The 17,721-nt window shown below is 20.4% G+C and overlaps 4 protein-coding genes across 4 annotated transcripts; 1 reads left to right on the top strand and 3 right to left on the bottom strand. All coding sequences in view use genetic code 6, as the record gives it.

Moving 5' to 3' along the window:
* Nucleotides 1-1,822: 1,822 nt before the first annotated feature.
* TTHERM_00122150 (miro-like protein) lies at nucleotides 1,823-3,419 on the top strand (the record flags this gene model as incomplete). Its single annotated transcript, XM_001010811.2, has 2 exons — nucleotides 1,823-2,288; nucleotides 3,010-3,419. Exons 1-2 carry the CDS (start codon nucleotides 2,012-2,014, stop codon nucleotides 3,417-3,419), a joined length of 687 nt encoding a protein of 228 aa, XP_001010811.2. The 5' UTR covers nucleotides 1,823-2,011.
* Nucleotides 3,420-5,857: 2,438 nt separating this feature from the next.
* TTHERM_00122140 (hypothetical protein) lies at nucleotides 5,858-7,128 on the bottom strand (the record flags this gene model as incomplete). The annotated part of the gene is made up of 5 exons (XM_001010810.2): nucleotides 5,858-5,896; nucleotides 6,040-6,350; nucleotides 6,407-6,598; nucleotides 6,656-6,876; nucleotides 6,932-7,128. 5 exons carry the CDS (start codon nucleotides 7,126-7,128, stop codon nucleotides 5,858-5,860), a joined length of 960 nt encoding a protein of 319 aa, XP_001010810.2.
* Nucleotides 7,129-9,383: 2,255 nt separating this feature from the next.
* TTHERM_00122130 (hypothetical protein) lies at nucleotides 9,384-10,868 on the bottom strand (the record flags this gene model as incomplete). Its single annotated transcript, XM_001010809.2, has 3 exons — nucleotides 10,509-10,868; nucleotides 10,227-10,447; nucleotides 9,384-10,168 (listed from the first exon to the last, which is right to left on the bottom strand). Exons 1-3 carry the CDS (start codon nucleotides 10,715-10,717, stop codon nucleotides 9,384-9,386), a joined length of 1,215 nt encoding a protein of 404 aa, XP_001010809.2. The 5' UTR covers nucleotides 10,718-10,868.
* A 3,529-nt stretch (nucleotides 10,869-14,397) lies between these two features.
* Nucleotides 14,398-17,721, bottom strand: TTHERM_00122120 (hypothetical protein; the record flags this gene model as incomplete). The annotated part of the gene is made up of 7 exons (XM_001010808.3): nucleotides 14,398-15,353; nucleotides 15,411-15,614; nucleotides 15,671-15,781; nucleotides 15,839-15,991; nucleotides 16,671-17,006; nucleotides 17,090-17,268; nucleotides 17,324-17,721. The coding sequence occupies 7 exons, from the start codon at nucleotides 17,719-17,721 to the stop codon at nucleotides 14,398-14,400; spliced, it is 2,337 nt and encodes a 778-aa protein (XP_001010808.3).

Genomic DNA, 17,721 nt, shown 5'->3' with positions numbered 1-17,721 from the left:
TTATTACAGATCAAAGATATTGCGTTCTATTTATTAATTATATTAAGGAATAAAGCACATAAATATGAAATAGTGCTTTTATGCTGATTTGATTGCCTTACTTATTGACGCTATATATTTATTTCTAAAATATGCAAATAATTTAACGATGATGTATCAGTAACTGCAATAAATATTCCTTAAGCAGATATTAAGCAAGTAAATGATTCATTAAATTTAATGAATGAGTATATGATGTCATTTATTGAGCTACTTTATTGCATATAAGATTCGCTACTAAATTATATCGAAAATTTTCAAGTAAATATTTAGAAAATGGTGAAATTTATTTAAGAAAAAATTGAAGGCAATTATTTATTAATCTTTGCTATCATTTTTTTACAAAAATTAAAATCTATTTTAATAATTTGCATATTTATTTAAATTTTATGATTTTTGAGAGCAAATATGCAAATTAATTATTATTTAGATTTTTACTTTCAAGATTCCTTCCTTAGCAGCTAAATATTTATCTGAAAATATCTTTGTTACCGAAGATAAAAAAACTAAGTTTGTTTATTTTAAGTAATTTCGCACTTTCCTATTTGGAATTTGATTTTAGAATGAGAATATCTAGAGATCATTTAAAAGTAAATATGTAGTGTTTAGTAGAAAATACAAAGTAAAAATCTAGGAGAAAATAATGAGCAGCTTAATATAAGAAAAATAATCAACTTTGATCAAACAAACACTCCTGAATTTGTTTCTATTTTATTTCTATTTTAATTTTATTTAAATTTTCAAATTACTTTTTTTTTCATAAATTCTTAGCAATTCTGATAGAGATATTTGCTTGATCTAGAAGAGTTTTTTTACAATTTATATTTTTTTAGCTAATATTCTAGACGTATTTTCGTCTTAAATGCAAACAACTGATTTTATTATGGAGAGAACAAGTCTTCATATTCATTAAAGCATGTGACAGTACTGCTACTAGATCTTTATTAGGAAAATCTTTGATATAAACTTCTTTTTTTAATAAGATTTGCTTACTTTACCCTCTTAATAAATAAATTAGTAATATACTCCTTAATTAATAAAAAAATTAATCCATTGTAATTTTTTTATTTGCTTTTAGTAATTCAATCAAACATATATTAAAATCAGTGATTTACTGAGCAGTATAACAAACACTTTAAAGAAAGCATCCAAATATATTTTTAAAAATAATTTATTTATGATGGCAGTTGATCATTCATGCACTAACCTGAATAAATAATGGTGATCCAAACACACCTGGCTTTTTAATTTCAGGTAGAAATACATAATATAAATTTTTTATCACTCATTAATCTTTATTGAAAGATAAAGTTCTCTAGAAAAAATAATACTAATGAAAATACAATTTCAATAAAAGTTTTAAATTCAATATTTGGACAAAAAGGGCAAAAGATATATGTATATATCTCTATATGCAGTTCTAAATCTCAAAATTAATGTGCTTGTCTTGCAAATTCATACACAAAAAAGCCACTATATTTATCAAATGACTATAAGAATGATATTTTATTGATAGATAATACCAAAAAAAATTGTATATTTCTTGAAGTTTATTTATTTATTATATCAAATTACACAGGCAGATTTATTTATGTTTAATCAATAAACAAATAAATAAATATAGGAGAAACAAAAAATGAATGAATGAATGAATTTGTGTTTGCTTGCACTAATACCTATATTTTTTTATCAAGTCGCTTAACTATCTTAATTAAAGGTGTACATTAACAAAAAAGTTAGTAAAGTATTAATTTATGATTGATGCAATAAGAATAATTAGATAATTAATATAAATTAAAAAATTAATAATTAAACAAAGAAAAAAAGTAATAAGTAAAGAAATTATTTACTGAAACATCATTAATTAATCAATAATAAATAAATAATTAAAAGCGAAGTTCTACTCCTTTTAAAATTTTCTAAAATAAAAATAACCAATCAAAATACAATCTAAACCTACATCTAACAAACGATGGGATCTGAAACTTCAAGAATTAATAACTGCTGTTCTTGCTTAGAATAAACCTAAGTGGGAGAATCAACTAGTCAAAATTCTTTCAGCTCTGGATCTTATTCCAAAAAGCAAAATATGATCAGCTTACAAAAAGGTATTTCTATCATCAATGATGAAGACTGTAGATCTTCTTCAAGCCTCAACTTAGTCTTGCTTGGTGACAAACAATGTGGAAAGACTACTTTCATTAACTAATTGAAAGGCAAGAACTCATCTTCTCCTCTCCCTACTTTATGTAATTCATCTTATTCTTCATTTTTTAGTTAATCATTCAGCTGCCCCAGTTAATAATTAATTCAATGTATCTTTCATACACTTTATTACTTGAATTAAACATTTGAGAATATAAGCTTTTTTTTGTGAAACTTTACTTATTTTTTGTAAGCTTTGGTTGATCAAATATATTCTTTTATAGAATCCTAAATTAAATTAGTAAATTAATAATTAGATTTTCATTTGAAATTGTTTGTTAGTAATTTGGAAACAAATAGAGTTAATTATTTGCCTTTTTTTAGCTAACAAACACTATTTGTAAATATTAATCAATAATCAGTCCCCCCTCAAAAAAAAAAAAAAAAAATTCAGAATGAATTAATAAATGTTAAGAGAGATAAAATATGACTTGGTTAATTTTATTTATTTTTAAATTCCAAATTAATAGCAAACATTCATTCATATTTAAAGGCAATTAAATCCTAACCTTTCATAGGATTGTTCTAAAATTAAATTTAAATCTAACAAAAACTTACAAAGATATTTATTTATTTAAATACAATAAACACTTCTTAGAACAATGTTCAAACGCAACATTCGTCTCTGAAAAAGAAATCTTTGAGCAAGAATTAATTTAAATAATGCCTTCTTCATTGATTTTTAACAAATATTCTCGAATAATATATCACAATTTGATTAAGTTTACCTTTAAATATATTCAATTCTTTATTTATTTCAAATAGACCCTTGCTAAGAAATGGTTAAGGCAAATAGAGACTAAATTCGCAGAGCTATCTTGTTGAATGAAGTAGATTTTGAATATTATCACTCCAATCAATCTCGTAGCTTATAAAAGAAATCATAAGGATTCATTTTTGTGATTAAGTACGATGAAAACAAATAGAATTTAATTGATTAAATTCGCAATTTCTCTCGCATTGACAAGAAATAAACCCCCTGCGCTATTGTCATCAACTTATTTTCATAAAATAGTGAGGATGATAGATAATCTATCAAGCAAGACGTAAAAAATATCCTTAGCTAATATTCTATTAACGCTTGTGCCATCGAGTTTATGAACGATCGCAACACTAAATTCCTATCTGATATGTCTAAATTGATAGAAGCAAGCTAAATCAGTTAAGTAAAGTGAGGATATAAATTAAATTAGGTCATTTCCAACCTAATACATTGATTTAGAATCTAAATTGAATGAAAATCTATCTATAGTATTATTTAAATAATTAGTAACAAAACTGATTTTAATAGATAACTTAACTTATAATTAAAACAAAACAGTCTCACTTCCACTATTAATACTAACATTATATTTATATACACTTCTTTACAATCTAACATTAACGGGGCTAATATTTTAAGATATTAACTTATGTGTTTGCTGATTTGTCGTCTAATTTGAAGATTCGAAAAGAAGATTAGTCTAATCACTTTTAATAAAAGAATACTAAGTTTTAATCTTTTTTTGGGATATTTTAAAACAAAAGAAACTAACTTTTGGATATTCAAAAGAATTAATGCAATAACTTCCATCCAAAAACTGATTAATTTGCTAATAATTTAAATCCATTATTCTTAATCAACTTCTTCCCTTACTCGTAACCAAAATTAAAAAAATTAATCATAATTAATAACAAAGACTTTTCTCTATGGATTTTAATTTAATCTATCTTGATATCTGCAATCAAGCAATTTAAAAAAAGCTTTGCTATTATCAACTATTTATTTTATCTTCTTATAAGATAATTGAGATTATTCTATACATCAAGATAGTACAATAGATAGATGAATGTCTAATTAAAAAAAGAAAACAATAATAATCAAAAAAGCAATTCACCATATCAAAGGTTCAGCTTTGATAACAGGTATTGTAAATAACTATAATTAATATAAAAGTGATTAAAATAAAATTAATTAGTGCTTTTGTTAATGTATAAGAAATATCTTTTATAATTAATTGCACTAATTGAGTGGATACTAGCAAGCAAATACAGACTAATGAAATATTTCTAAATAAGCAAATATCTTTTATAAAGCCTCAATATACTAATATTATTTATAATTACAAACATCAATATGTAACAAAAATATCAAGCATCTAAAATCTAATAATCATTCCAAAAAAAAAAAATCAAATTCTCCTCATTATAAAAAATTCTTTCCTTCTCAAAACCTTCTTCTTCCTTAATTTATAACTATTCCATTTATTTAAGTCGTCCCTACATCCTGTATTTATTATCTAAATATCTTGTTATAAGTATTTCTTATTAAATAAATTCAATTCAATTATTACTTATTTCATTCTCAAGTTCTTTTAAACATTTATACCATTATTGCTTTCACATTAATTTTTGGATTTAAACTTTTTAATTATCAAAGTACACCATTACTTTCTTTGTAAACAAACAAAATACTTTTCTCTCACTTTTAATATTTAAAAATAAAATAAACAAATTTATTGCCAATAAATAAATAAATATATTTTGCTATAATTCATTTCTTTATTCTTCAAGCTATTAGGTGTAAAGTAATATCATAAAAAGTTAACTAACTAACTAATTAATTAAATTAAATAATTCTTTATTTATGAATTAAAAATGTATGTAAATTCATTTCTATAACTCTTATCAACATTTAATATTATCAAATGCATATTTTGTTTCGTAAATTTAAAATATATGAAAAATAATAGACTTAATTTTGCAAGATATGATTGTAAGGTCAATTAATTAATATTCAGCTAATTTATAAATTTTTATCTATTATTTTAAACTTAATGGTATTTAAGAATTACAAATGATTATGATATTCTATTTAAATACTCTTTAAGGTAAATTTGATTTATTTTAATAAGTTAACTTAAATAAATCTAAATAGATTAAAAAAAGGCAAATTAGTTTTATTAAAATTTATAAATATATAATTTTATAATCAATATAAATATGAAAATTTAATGTTTCTTCAATTTATAACAAAAAAATGTTATTTTTAAATGTAAATTTAAAAAAATATTTTTAATTAATCTAAAGATGACATTTTTTTTTTTAAATTAATTGCAGGTGTTTTTAATTTTAAAATTATCTTTCATATAATTTAAATATTTATAAATCCTATTTAAAAAAAATAATAGTTTTTTAATTTATATTATTTGAATAAAAGTTTTATTCACACAATTTAAAAGGCTATTACTAAAAAGCTATAAAAGCATTAATCAATTGAAATATAAATATTTTTTATTTATTGATTGTTTATTTTTAAAAATCAACCATTGATTACTTGTTTTTTAATTATAAATATGAGTTAATTAAACATAATTAATATGAAAAATTTTTAAATAGATTAAAATATTTTTTTAATTTATCTTTCTAAATTCTATCAAGTTTATAGCAAATCAATAAATATAAAATAAAGCAGCAATTTATATAATATATTTTTAATAAAAATTCAACAACAAAAAAAAATCATTTTATTTGTAGCTCACTTTCTTAAAACTAACTTTCTTTAAATAATGTTGGAAGGACTTTTTCACTTTTATATTAATTTGATAGTAAATAGTTGTGGCTTGTTTATAAGTCAGATTTCAAATTGCACTAACTTTAATTTTTGCTTAGCCTATTTTTTTGGATAATTAGTTTAGATGATATTATTTATGGAGGTTTTATTTTGTAGAACTTATTAAAAATATTTTAAATGTAATCCACTAAGAGTTGTATCTTCGAAGTTTTAATTATTAAAGAATATTATTTTTTTATTACAATTTCGCAGATATCTTCTGCTGATATAATTATTTTTGTAATATCTTTTATCGGAAATGATTTATTTTTTTTCAAATCCTATAAATTTTTTATAACATAAAAACCACTTTGATCTATGCATAAAAATTATTCTTCAGATTTTTAGGATCTAGAAATTTTCAATATACTATCACTAAAAAATGTATTATTTTCTTAGTTAATAGCTTTTTAATACTAAATTTAAAATTCTTTTTTTATCTTTAAAAAATCTAGATCCTATTGCGAATCAATGTAATGCATGATCTGATCGTTGGATGATTGATTTGATTTATCTATTTTATTTTTAAAATTTATATTTAATTATGCTAATCTTTTGCAAATAGCTTACCTTTGGTGAATTAAATGTCAAAATTATCAAAATCCTCTTCTTATACAATACTTAGTTTACCAAAAGAGCTTAATGTAGAAATAGAAGCACTATTATAAGATAAATGTTTTTCCATTTTGGAAAATTAAAATTCTTCTCCTTCATTTTATAAATTGAAAATGATTTCGTCTGATTCTTTTTAAGCTTATTCACCTATTATAAATTAAATAAAAAATAAATTAATAAGTCTTTTTGTTACTTTTTGTTTACTGAATCTTTTTTAAATAGAAGAATTTCTATTAAATTATGTGGTTTTAGAGTGAAAGAGTGAATTTTATTGGTTAGAAAGAGATTAATTTTCTTCTAATCGTTCTATTTTCTATTTCTAACAATCTAATAGCTGTTCTAAGTTAATCTAAATTTCTATAAGTTATTGCTCAATTTTTTCAAAAGAGATTTCTTCTTCTTCAATTAGACCAAAACTGATAAATCTATCAATACATTCATTTTTATTAAATGACTTGAAAAAAAGTGGTAAAAAAGTACTTTTTAGGTTCTTGTAAAAGCTGAATTCTTTTCAAAATATCTTGCCTAAACTCATTTTGAGAGTAAAGAGTATTTAGAATATATGCATTAAGTTTATAAACTCTACAAAGTATCTATTTCTATTCAAAATTTTAATCGCTATGTTAAGTTTTTTAATTCTAAAATGTATAATCTTAGCTTATTTATATTGAATCCATCACTATCTGTTTATTAATATTTTACTATTTTATGTATATTTTACAAATATTTAATAGTTAAAAGTTAATATTTTTAAATATATTTTATTAAGAATAAATATCCTTTTTTAAATTATGACTTTTTTTTAATGCTTTTATTTTTTATTATCTATCTTCTCTTTATAATAATTTTTAATTTCAAGGATTTAAATAAAGAAATTTAAGATTTTTAAATTTGATTGGTTATTTTTATTATTATTAATAATTCAAGCATTAACATTCTATAACTATTAAATTAGATTCAAAACATAATAGTGCATTTATAGTTAATTTAAAAATGGTTTTAAATATCACTAAAATCTTTTAATTTCTTAAGTCTTATCCTTAAACTTGATAGCAGAACAAGAGATTTAACTCTCTCTACTTTTATTGTAATTTATTTAAAATTCAAATTCATGCATGAATGAAAAATCAATCAGATTAAATAACATAAAAAAATATATAGATATATTATTTTTATGAAACATAGCAAAACAATCCTTGTTTATTAAATTGTTCGAGTGAGCAAAATAAATAACCTTATTGAAAAAAAATTGTAATTAATTTCAAGACTTAAATAGATAGCTAGTTAAAATTTCTAAAATAAATTTATATCTTGAATATTTCATATAGATAATGAGTTTAGAGTATAAGTAGATATAAATTCTTTGTTTATTTTTGATAAAACAAACTAATAATACCAAAACTAAATTTTTTGTTTATATCTTTCCATAATAAATTTATAAACTTATTGATTTATTTTCTTTAAAAAATAATCAAATTAATTAGTTTTTTCAACTGATTAATTTGATAAGTTATTATGTCTCATCAATCAAAATTTATTGCATAAAATAAAACTAAAATCTCTCTTTTTTCTTTTTCTAAAATAAGAAAACCTTATATCCAATTTTCTTCTTAAATCTATTCTATATTATTAATGTTTTGATTTATTATAATAAAAACTTCTAATTAGTGATAGCACTGCTGATTATAATTTTTCTCATTTGATTTCAATTTTTAATAATTGTGTAAATTGCACTCAGTTAAGTTAAACTGTTATTTGCTTGTTTATTGATGATCAAAATTTTAGACCTTAATTTCACTCTCTCTTTTTTAATCATTTGTATAGATTTCTTAAAATATAATTTCAGGTGAATTCTTAGATAATAATAACTTTTAAAAGCAGTTAGAAGTATAATAGATAAAAGTTTTTATGTTTTTTATCTCAATAATGAGTTAGAATCTGTTCATGATTTAAATTGAACACATGGTACTTATTACAGTGCATAATATTTTTTAATATTTCCTTTCTTAGAATGTTTGTTATTTTATTATGAATCTATACTGAATACTTAAAAATAAAAAGAATTAAGTACTATTGGAGAAACTAAATTTGCTGTATTAAAGTTCTTTTTTTAAAGATTACTCATGAATGAAAATAAAATTTTTTAAAAACTAATAAAGATTAATTATCTTCATACAATTGTATAATCTTTATCTTTTTATTTCTTTTATTGTTTATTAACATAATATTTTTTATAAATTTGGGTAAATTAGTATTATATATAACAACTACTTATTAAATAATAATTTTATAAAATTATTTACTCTAATGACCTTAAATTTCTATTTTTAAAAATAAACATATTATGAAAGTTAAAGCAATAGCCATTTTTATAGACTTACTTTTTTAAAAATTTGATATCACTTTAATTAATTAAAAAATACCTTATTTATAAAATTGTAATTAATTGTTGGTTTGTATTACAAAAAATTAAAAAATTTAGATTCAATTTTATTATATGCTACATTCATGAGTTAGTTTTTTTCATAAAGTTAGAGTAAAAAGATTTAATTTTTAAGTAGGTAGGGTATTATAAAAAGTGTTGCTTCTCAGAAAATAATTTTCAACCATCAAACAAACAAAAAAACAAACAAATAGACAAAATTGATGGCTCGAAAATAAAAGTTAAGAAAATTGCATATAATTTATAACAACTTTAAGTGACCAATAAATATTTTAAAATATTTAATTAATTTAGAATGATATTACAAACAAACAAACAAACAAAAAAATATACAAACATACAAATAAATAAAGAGTTCAAAATTATATACTTAGTTATTTATTTATTTTTTACTGATTATGGTTTTATAATTTGGTTGAATAAATTATTAATTTTGGATAAAATAATTAATTTTAATATAAAAAATTGATTAGAAGTTCTTTTTGATTATCAATCGCATTACAATTAACTAGCTGAAAATCCATTAAGACTTACTTATGAATTAGAAATTAAATTGTTATTGCTTAAATTATCACTTTGTGTTCTTTTTTAAGCAAGTATTTTGGAGTGTATAATTTGAGGAGGTTTTACTTTTAAAATATTTTTAAATATTGAAATGATGTAATTTATCAATAATTATCTCGTTGAGATAGATATTATTAATGAGTATTCTTTTTTTATTTGAATCTCGCATTGATCATGAGAAGAAATTTTTATCTTTGTGATATCTTTGATTGGAAATCTTTTATTTTACTTTAATTAATTTAAGTCTTTCAAAACATAAAAGTAATTTTTATCTAAACAAATAAAATTCTCTTCAGTTTTTGAAGATCTAGATAACTTCACAATTTTATCGCTAAAAAACATATTTGCTTCTTATGTATCATTTTCCTACTAGTCACCTTATAATTTTTGTTTAATTTTTAAAAAATCTAAATCTAAATCAGTTTCTGATTATTAAGCGACGGGCTGATTAGAACTTTAGTTTTCTTTTTTCATTATAAATATCGATTCAGGTTACTACTGAAATTGTAACAAATTACTATTAACTTTTTATGCCTCTAAATTATCTAAAATTTCTTCCTACACAAGACTCAGTCTACCTAAAGAGCTCAAAGTAGATAAAGAAGGAATTGTGGAAGATAAATTATTTGCTTGATCGATTTTAGATAATTAATCAATTTATAGACTTTATAAATTCAACATGAGTTCTTTTTGATTGTAATCTTATTCACCTATTTATTTGTTAAAATAATTAATAAATTTTATATTGTATAAGAATTTATTTTTTACTTAATCTTCTTTTACTGTCATAGTTTTTTATATGCATCATTATTTTTGATTGAAAAAGATAATTTTACTGTTTTAATAGAGATTATCTCTTCTACAATTCCTCAATATATTTATTTTTAAAATTTAAGGTCTAGTTTAAGTTAACTTAAATTTCTTTTAGTTGATTCTCTATGCTCTGAATAGATACATGTTCTTCAGTTATAAGGCCAAAACTCATAAACCTTTGTTAAATTTAATAAAAAATTTCAAAATAGTGTGACTAAAAAATATTTATATTCTTACTCTTCTGCTTTTTCTTCAATTTAAATTTTTTTCAATTTTTCCTCTCTAAATTCCTTTTAAGAATATATGATATTTAGAATCTAAGAACAGAAAGAATAAATCTAGCAAACCATTTATTTTTATTCCAATTTTTAATGTTCATTCGTATGTAAAATAAGTTAATTTGACTCAGGCAAAACTCTTGTTTAAATTTATTCCATAGTTAACATTTTATGATCTCGCGTAGATATATTTTGTGTGTGTGTTACTTTTTTATAGTTTTATAGCTGAAAGATGGAAGGAAATTGACACCAATTATTTGATATTTTTATCAAAAAAAATTTATTAGCTTTTTATTCTTTTTTATGTTTATAATTAATATAAATTTTTTAGATTGTCAGATTTCTTTTTGAATGATATAGATGGATTAACTCCTTAAAATAACTTGTTTTTCTAATACCACAAACAATTTAATTGAGAACCTCAAATGTGCTAATTAAAGAATTTATATAATTGAGAAACATAGTAATACAATAATTAGCGTCTTTATAAAGATATTAATATTTATTTAAACCAAAATTAACAGACAGCAAATAGTTATTTTACTTAGTTAGACATAGAATCAAATACTTTATAATACTTTTATTAGATTTTACTTTTGTTTATAAAGGTAAATTGTAACAAAATAATTCATTTCACTCAATTGCTTAATTTATATTAAATGAAAAATATAATAATAGAGCTGGTTGAAAATTTTGTTTATAATAGCTATTCTTGTTTTTTATCTTTAATTTTTTTGTTCTTTTTAGTTATTTTAAAATAGAGATTATTATTTTCTAATTCATGATGATTAATTATATTTTTTATCAACTTTCAAGTCAAAAATTTTTCAGGGGAGTGTAAAATAGTGGAATATATTCAAAAAATAAATGAACAGATTTTTATAATGAATTATTTTTCATTCATTTTTGAATATATTCCCCTATTTTACACTCCCCCTAATTTTCAATCAGGTAATGAGAGGGAAAAGAATTCTAAATTGTTGAGAAATTAAAAATTTGTCTTCTTTCTAATTCACCACAATTTTTTAGTATGCTATATTTATAAATGAGATTATTGATAGCACAAATACATGTGATTTATATGATAAGAGAGATAATCTTAGTTTAAAAATTATTTTTTAGATTACTATTTAGCTTTGGTATGGTTTTTTGGGAATTTTTGTTTAGAGTCAAAGAGTATTTAGTGTATCTAAATATAAAAGTTATCTTTAAAATAGAAAATGAGGAATATAATAATTTTTTAATGAAAAAAGGATTGCGATTTATTTTGATCTTTATAAAATTAAGTGACGTACACATAAATTATATGAATAAGAATAATTAAATATATAAATAAATATACCAATTTATTACTGAATTAATTTAATCACAATTAAAAAAAACACAAAGTAATTTATTTTATTACATGAAAAATACTTTTGCATACATTAGATATAAAATATTTAACTTATAAATCAGATAGTCGTTATAAATCATTACTAATTTTATTTTTAATAGCAAAGATTATTTTATATTTTAACTGTAAAAATTATCTTTTAGTAGAGTTAAGTTCATTTATTAAGGGTTTAGGCATCCTATATTATATAATACATTTCAAATCATATTTTCAAATGATAAAATGGATTTTCGAATAAAAAATATAGCATAATTAATTATATTTATGATTCATTTTATAGCTTGTTTTTTGAAGTATCTAAAATAATGCTTTTCTTCAAAGTTATCTAGGATTAAATTTATGCAATAGATAATTACTACTTAAAACTACAATTTGTAATTATTAATACGGTTACAATTTTACTTTTATTATTATCTTATTTTATCGAAATGCTTTAAAATATACGAAGTAGATAAAATATTTTTCACTTAGCCAGTATTTTTTTATTATAAAAGTTCATACAAATAAATAGAGCATGTATTATTTATCTCCTTTCAATATACTTTATTAAATAAATATATTGCTGATAGCAATACTTAGTGAATAAATGACTAGCAATATAATTTTTGAATTTCTTAATCTCTTTGTTTTTACAGTTATTTAATATTACAAAAAATATATTTTGTTACAAATGACTTTGCTTAATTATTTTTAGTATAAAAAAAATAAAATTAGAAAGAAATAATTTAAGCTAATATTATTTCTCTCTATCTTTAACATATAATCATAAATATAGCAATAAAATACGTTAATAGTGATATCTAGTTATTAAAATTTTAGCAATTATAAATTTGTAAATTGTAATCTCTTAGTTGGAACGGAACGTACTGCTATTTTACATAAATAATATTTTAATTTGATCTATTTATGATAATAAAGTAAATTAAATACAAATTTGTATAATTTTATATTGAAGATTAGTATATATGATGATGCGTGCATATACATACATTAATTCGTATTTACTCAGATATGTAGATCAACAAAAAATATAAACATACATTATTTTATAAAAGCTTTAGTATAAATAATAGTTATTTTTTATTTAAATTTAAAAAAATAAACAATTATTTTTAAATATTCATAATATTTGATAACAATCTAAATAAAGTGTTTTGCATTTTTATTTATTTTAATTAATGCATAATACCTATTTTCAATAAAAGAGCATACATACATACTTAATTTCATTCCATAAACACTTTTCTTAATCTCTGCAAAAAAATATGTTGATATATTTATTAGTTTTCTTAAATATATCTCAAAAAATATTAAATCAAGGTCAATAACTTAACATTTTATTTTAAAATATGCTCAAAATTTTATTTTAAACATCTTTTAGCATTTATTAAACTAATAACTTTGTTTTTTTTATTTTAGATTTCATATTTTTTATTTTAAAAGAAGAAAAAAATTAATCTAGTTAAAAATTTGAGCAATAATTAGTTCTACATAATTAAGAGGTGTATTTATCATTGATTTTTGCTTTAAAAATGCTTCTAATTTACCTTTTATTATTATCTGATTGAGTATTTAGCCTCTTAAAGTTAAGTCCTTATTATAAAAGTATATAATTTGTAAACTCTAACAAATTTAAGGTTCAAAGTTATTACATTTTTACTTTTTGAATTACTAAAACATGTTACGAAAATTAGAATAACTTAGAAACCAAACACAGATAGAACGAGTTTTTTACCTCTTTGTATTATATTTAAATCAAAAGAAATATTTATTTAAGTTTTAGAAATATTTAGTAATATTTTTTATCAAGTTAACGTTTTATAGTTTATTTTCATTGACTTAAATTATTTCATCTCATTTATAATAAAATCTTATCTTTAACTGTGTTTAAATAAAATTGATAGTATTAAATTATAAATATTTCAAAAACTATTTTATATAAACATTAAGAAAGTATTTAGTTTTGGATAGATGGATTAAACTTTTTTTAAAGCTTAGTTTTAAATAATATTTTTTAGCATGTAAATTTATTTTTTGCATATTGGATTTTATTTTATACTATTTAAAAATAAGCAAGCCCCTCCCCTGTTAAGAAATATTTTTAAACAAACTAAAGTAAAATAAAATAAATTTTGCAATAAATAAACTATTAAACAAATGGTTAAAATAATTTTAAAGAATATAAAAATCTATTTATTTATTTATAAAATGTTTAAATTAAGTTAGTTTATTTCCTTAAAATAATAGTGTGAATGAGTTAGTTAGTTAGTTAATGAGAGAGAGTGAGCTAGTGAGCAATTAATTCTTATAGAATTTTAAATGAAACAGAACCAGTTATAAATAATTAAAATGTATTCTTCTTAAAGAGTTAATCAATCAAATAGACGCATAAATTGCTTGCTTGTTGAATTAAACGTTATGAGGGTTCATTCTTTAATTATTATTGTTAATTTCAAGAATTAAAGCAATAAGAGAGATTCAAATATTGTTTATAACCACAATTAATATTTTTATTTAAGATTGGAATATCAAAATCTTATTTAAGCTTTATAAAATAGTTATTGCTTTAATTGTCAATAAATTAGAAAATTTTTTAATTGCTAATAAAACAATCAACCTTAGCTTAGACCTCTAATTTTTCAGCTGTTTAAAAGATTGATTCGCCTACTGCTGAGTCACTTTTATCTTTTTCTAAAATAAGAAAACCTTCTACCCAGTTCTCATTCTAAATATATTGTAATAACTTATTTGGGTTTTTTGTAATAAAGGCTTTGAAGCAATGATTTTTTTGTTCTTTAAAATTAAGCTAAGCTGAATCAGTTTTTAATTAACTTTTTTAATCTGACTAACTTTTGGTTAGCTCTTATTTACACCTCTATTCATCAAGAAATTTTTAAGCAATTACATCACTCTATAGACGACAATTATTTGTGTAAATAGCTGTTCTCTAAAATTTAATTTCAGGCGAATTCTTTTTCAATACATTTTTGAAGTGATTTTGTATATGTTGAATAAAAAATTCAATGTGCGGGACTTCAATAATAAGTTAGAATTATTTCTTGATTTAAATAGAACACAGTTAATTATTATTAGGGCATATTTCTATTTTACTAATATCTTCTATTAAAAACTATTTATGTTTTTCTAATGGATCTTAACTGAAAACATAAAAGTAATAAGAGTTTAATACTATTGTTCTTTATTCTGATTTCCTATTGCTAGAATATTTAACAACTTCATCACTAAAGAAATTTTTTTAATCTATTTAATCTACTACTTTTAAAACCTCTATGTTAAGTTTTGCTTCACAGAAATCCATACTTGTTATTTGAGTACTATTTTGTGAACTATCATCATGATGATGATGAATTGGGGATAAATCCTATGGTTAAAAATCCGTTTGGCTTTCTTTTATTATAATTAAATTATATTCATGAGGCAATTAAATAATAGAAAAAATTTTACATAATTTAATTTTTTCTAAATTCTCCAAGTAAAAAAAACTCTTTTGAGAAATATTAGAAAACTTTTTTGATGGACATCTTGAAAATATAATACTTGGTCTTGGTCTTTTATTATTCTGATTTTTTAGTTTTTTTTTATGAAATTAAATCAATTCTCCTCCTTATTTTTCTGATAAAGTGTTCTCTGTTTTGAAATGCATATGATCTAATATTATTATAAATATTTGTTAGAATATTAATCAATATATTAAACTTATTTACAATGCCCTTCATTATGATTTTTAATATTATTTAATTTTTTAATATCTTTGCAGTTAATTGCTTCATTTATTTCTTTTCTATTATCCTTTAATTTTGCCATCATTAGAATTCCTATATTTAGTTTACAAATTTACTTATCAAAATATTTTCAATTGAAAAAAACTCTACTCTAAAATTCAGACTCTCCTCTAGAGCACTTAGTAAATGAATTATGATTTTCATTATTTGAGCTTTCTTCTTTATGACTAGATATACTAGTTTCAGAGTATAAATCTTTATCTTCTGAATTCTTTAAATCTGATTCAGAACTATCTTCAGAATCTAAGTTATTTATTTTAAATATATATTTAGTTTAATTAGTAATATATTACAATATTTTTATATAGAATTAGAAATATTTTCAAAATGAAATAACTAATTTAAAAAAAGCCTAAGTAAGATTAGTTTAATATGTATTATATTAAAAATATTTTAATATAGAACTCAGAAATATTTTCAAAATGAAATAATTTATTTAAAAAACCAATTAAGATTTGTTTAATTTGTATTATATTAACAAAAGTTTAGTAGAAGAAAGAACTTAGAAATATTTTAAAAATGAAATAAATTAATTTAAAAAAAAAACTAATTCAGATTCGTTTAATATGTATTATATTAAAAATATTTTAATATAGAACTCAGAAATATTTTCAAAATGAAATAATTTATTTAAAAAACCAATTAAGATTTGTTTAATTTGTATTAAATTAACAAAAGTTTAGTAGAAGAAAGAACTTAGAAATATTTTAAAAATGAATTAAAATAATTTAAAAAAAAAAAACTAATTCAGATTCGTTTAATTTGTAATAAATATATTAATAGTATTTTAATACAAAAAATTAGAAATAGTTTATTTAAAAATGAAATAACTTAACAAAAAAAGTTAAACTTTATCATTAAAATTTTATTGGATGAAATTAAGAAAAATAAATTTTTTAATAAATATAAAAAATATATATACCTTCTTAAGATGAGTTATCTATTTCTTTAGAATTTTTTTAATCTAATTATGCTAAACTTTTAGGCTGAATCTCTTAATTATTTTCTTTTTTCAAAAAAGTTAATTCTGAGGCTTTTTTGATTTCTAATTTTTAACAAGATGAGCTTATTTTATGGAGAAGTTTTTGATTTTATGATTAAGCTATATTTTCTATTTATTCACTTTGCGGGGGAGAGTTTGTGTTTAAATGAATCTCTTAATTTAGATAATTACTTTTATTTAATTCCTTATTGTGATAAGGATTCAAGTAAATTTCTTAATTAGGAGCTGTTTAACTTTATTTTTGCACAAAATTATCTAAAGGATTTTAAAATAAATAAATTTTTGATCACATAAAAATAACAAAAAGTTTATTTAATTTGAGAGTAAATAATTTTTACATTAGAAAGCATCATCACTTATTTTGCATTTAAGCTGAGAATCAGCTATGAAATTTAAAAAAGGCACACTTTTTAATTGATTTTTCAACACTGATTCTATTGCTGTTTTCATTTCAAAAAATATATTTTCCACTTCTTATTTCAATGCTTGTTTGCTGAAATTGTCATGATGTATTAAGCTAAAAGTAAAATAATATGATTAAAAATATAAAAAACTAATAAATAAATAAATACTCAATATTCAAATTTAGCTTTTCATCTTTTACGAGGCTTTTTGGAGTATTTTATTTATCTAAGAGGTTAAACAACTTCACTTAATTAGAATCAATTATCTAACTCACATTTTCAATATATAAGCAATCAAATTAGCATTCTTAATTTTAAAAATGTACAAGAGAGGCTGAATATTTTTATAATTCTTTTCTCAAAGCTTCTATCTCATCAGATTTTTATTTTAGTGACTCTTAAAGTTTTTCATTTTCTAAAATAAAGTTTTCAATGTTTAAGCCTATGTTATCTTCCTGATAAACAATAGAATTCTTATCAGCATCATCTTAGGTTTTCTTCTTTATTACACTTTGTACAATTTCATATAAAATGGCACTTTTGTTTAAGGATAAGTTTTATCCCAT

Source organism: Tetrahymena thermophila, assembly GCF_000189635.1.
Source record: "Tetrahymena thermophila SB210 genomic scaffold scf_8254752, whole genome shotgun sequence".
NCBI classification, from domain to species: Eukaryota; Ciliophora; class Oligohymenophorea; order Hymenostomatida; family Tetrahymenidae; genus Tetrahymena; species Tetrahymena thermophila.
The sequence above is the reverse complement of the archived record's forward strand: the minus strand, read 5'-3'. Positions and strand labels throughout refer to the sequence as shown.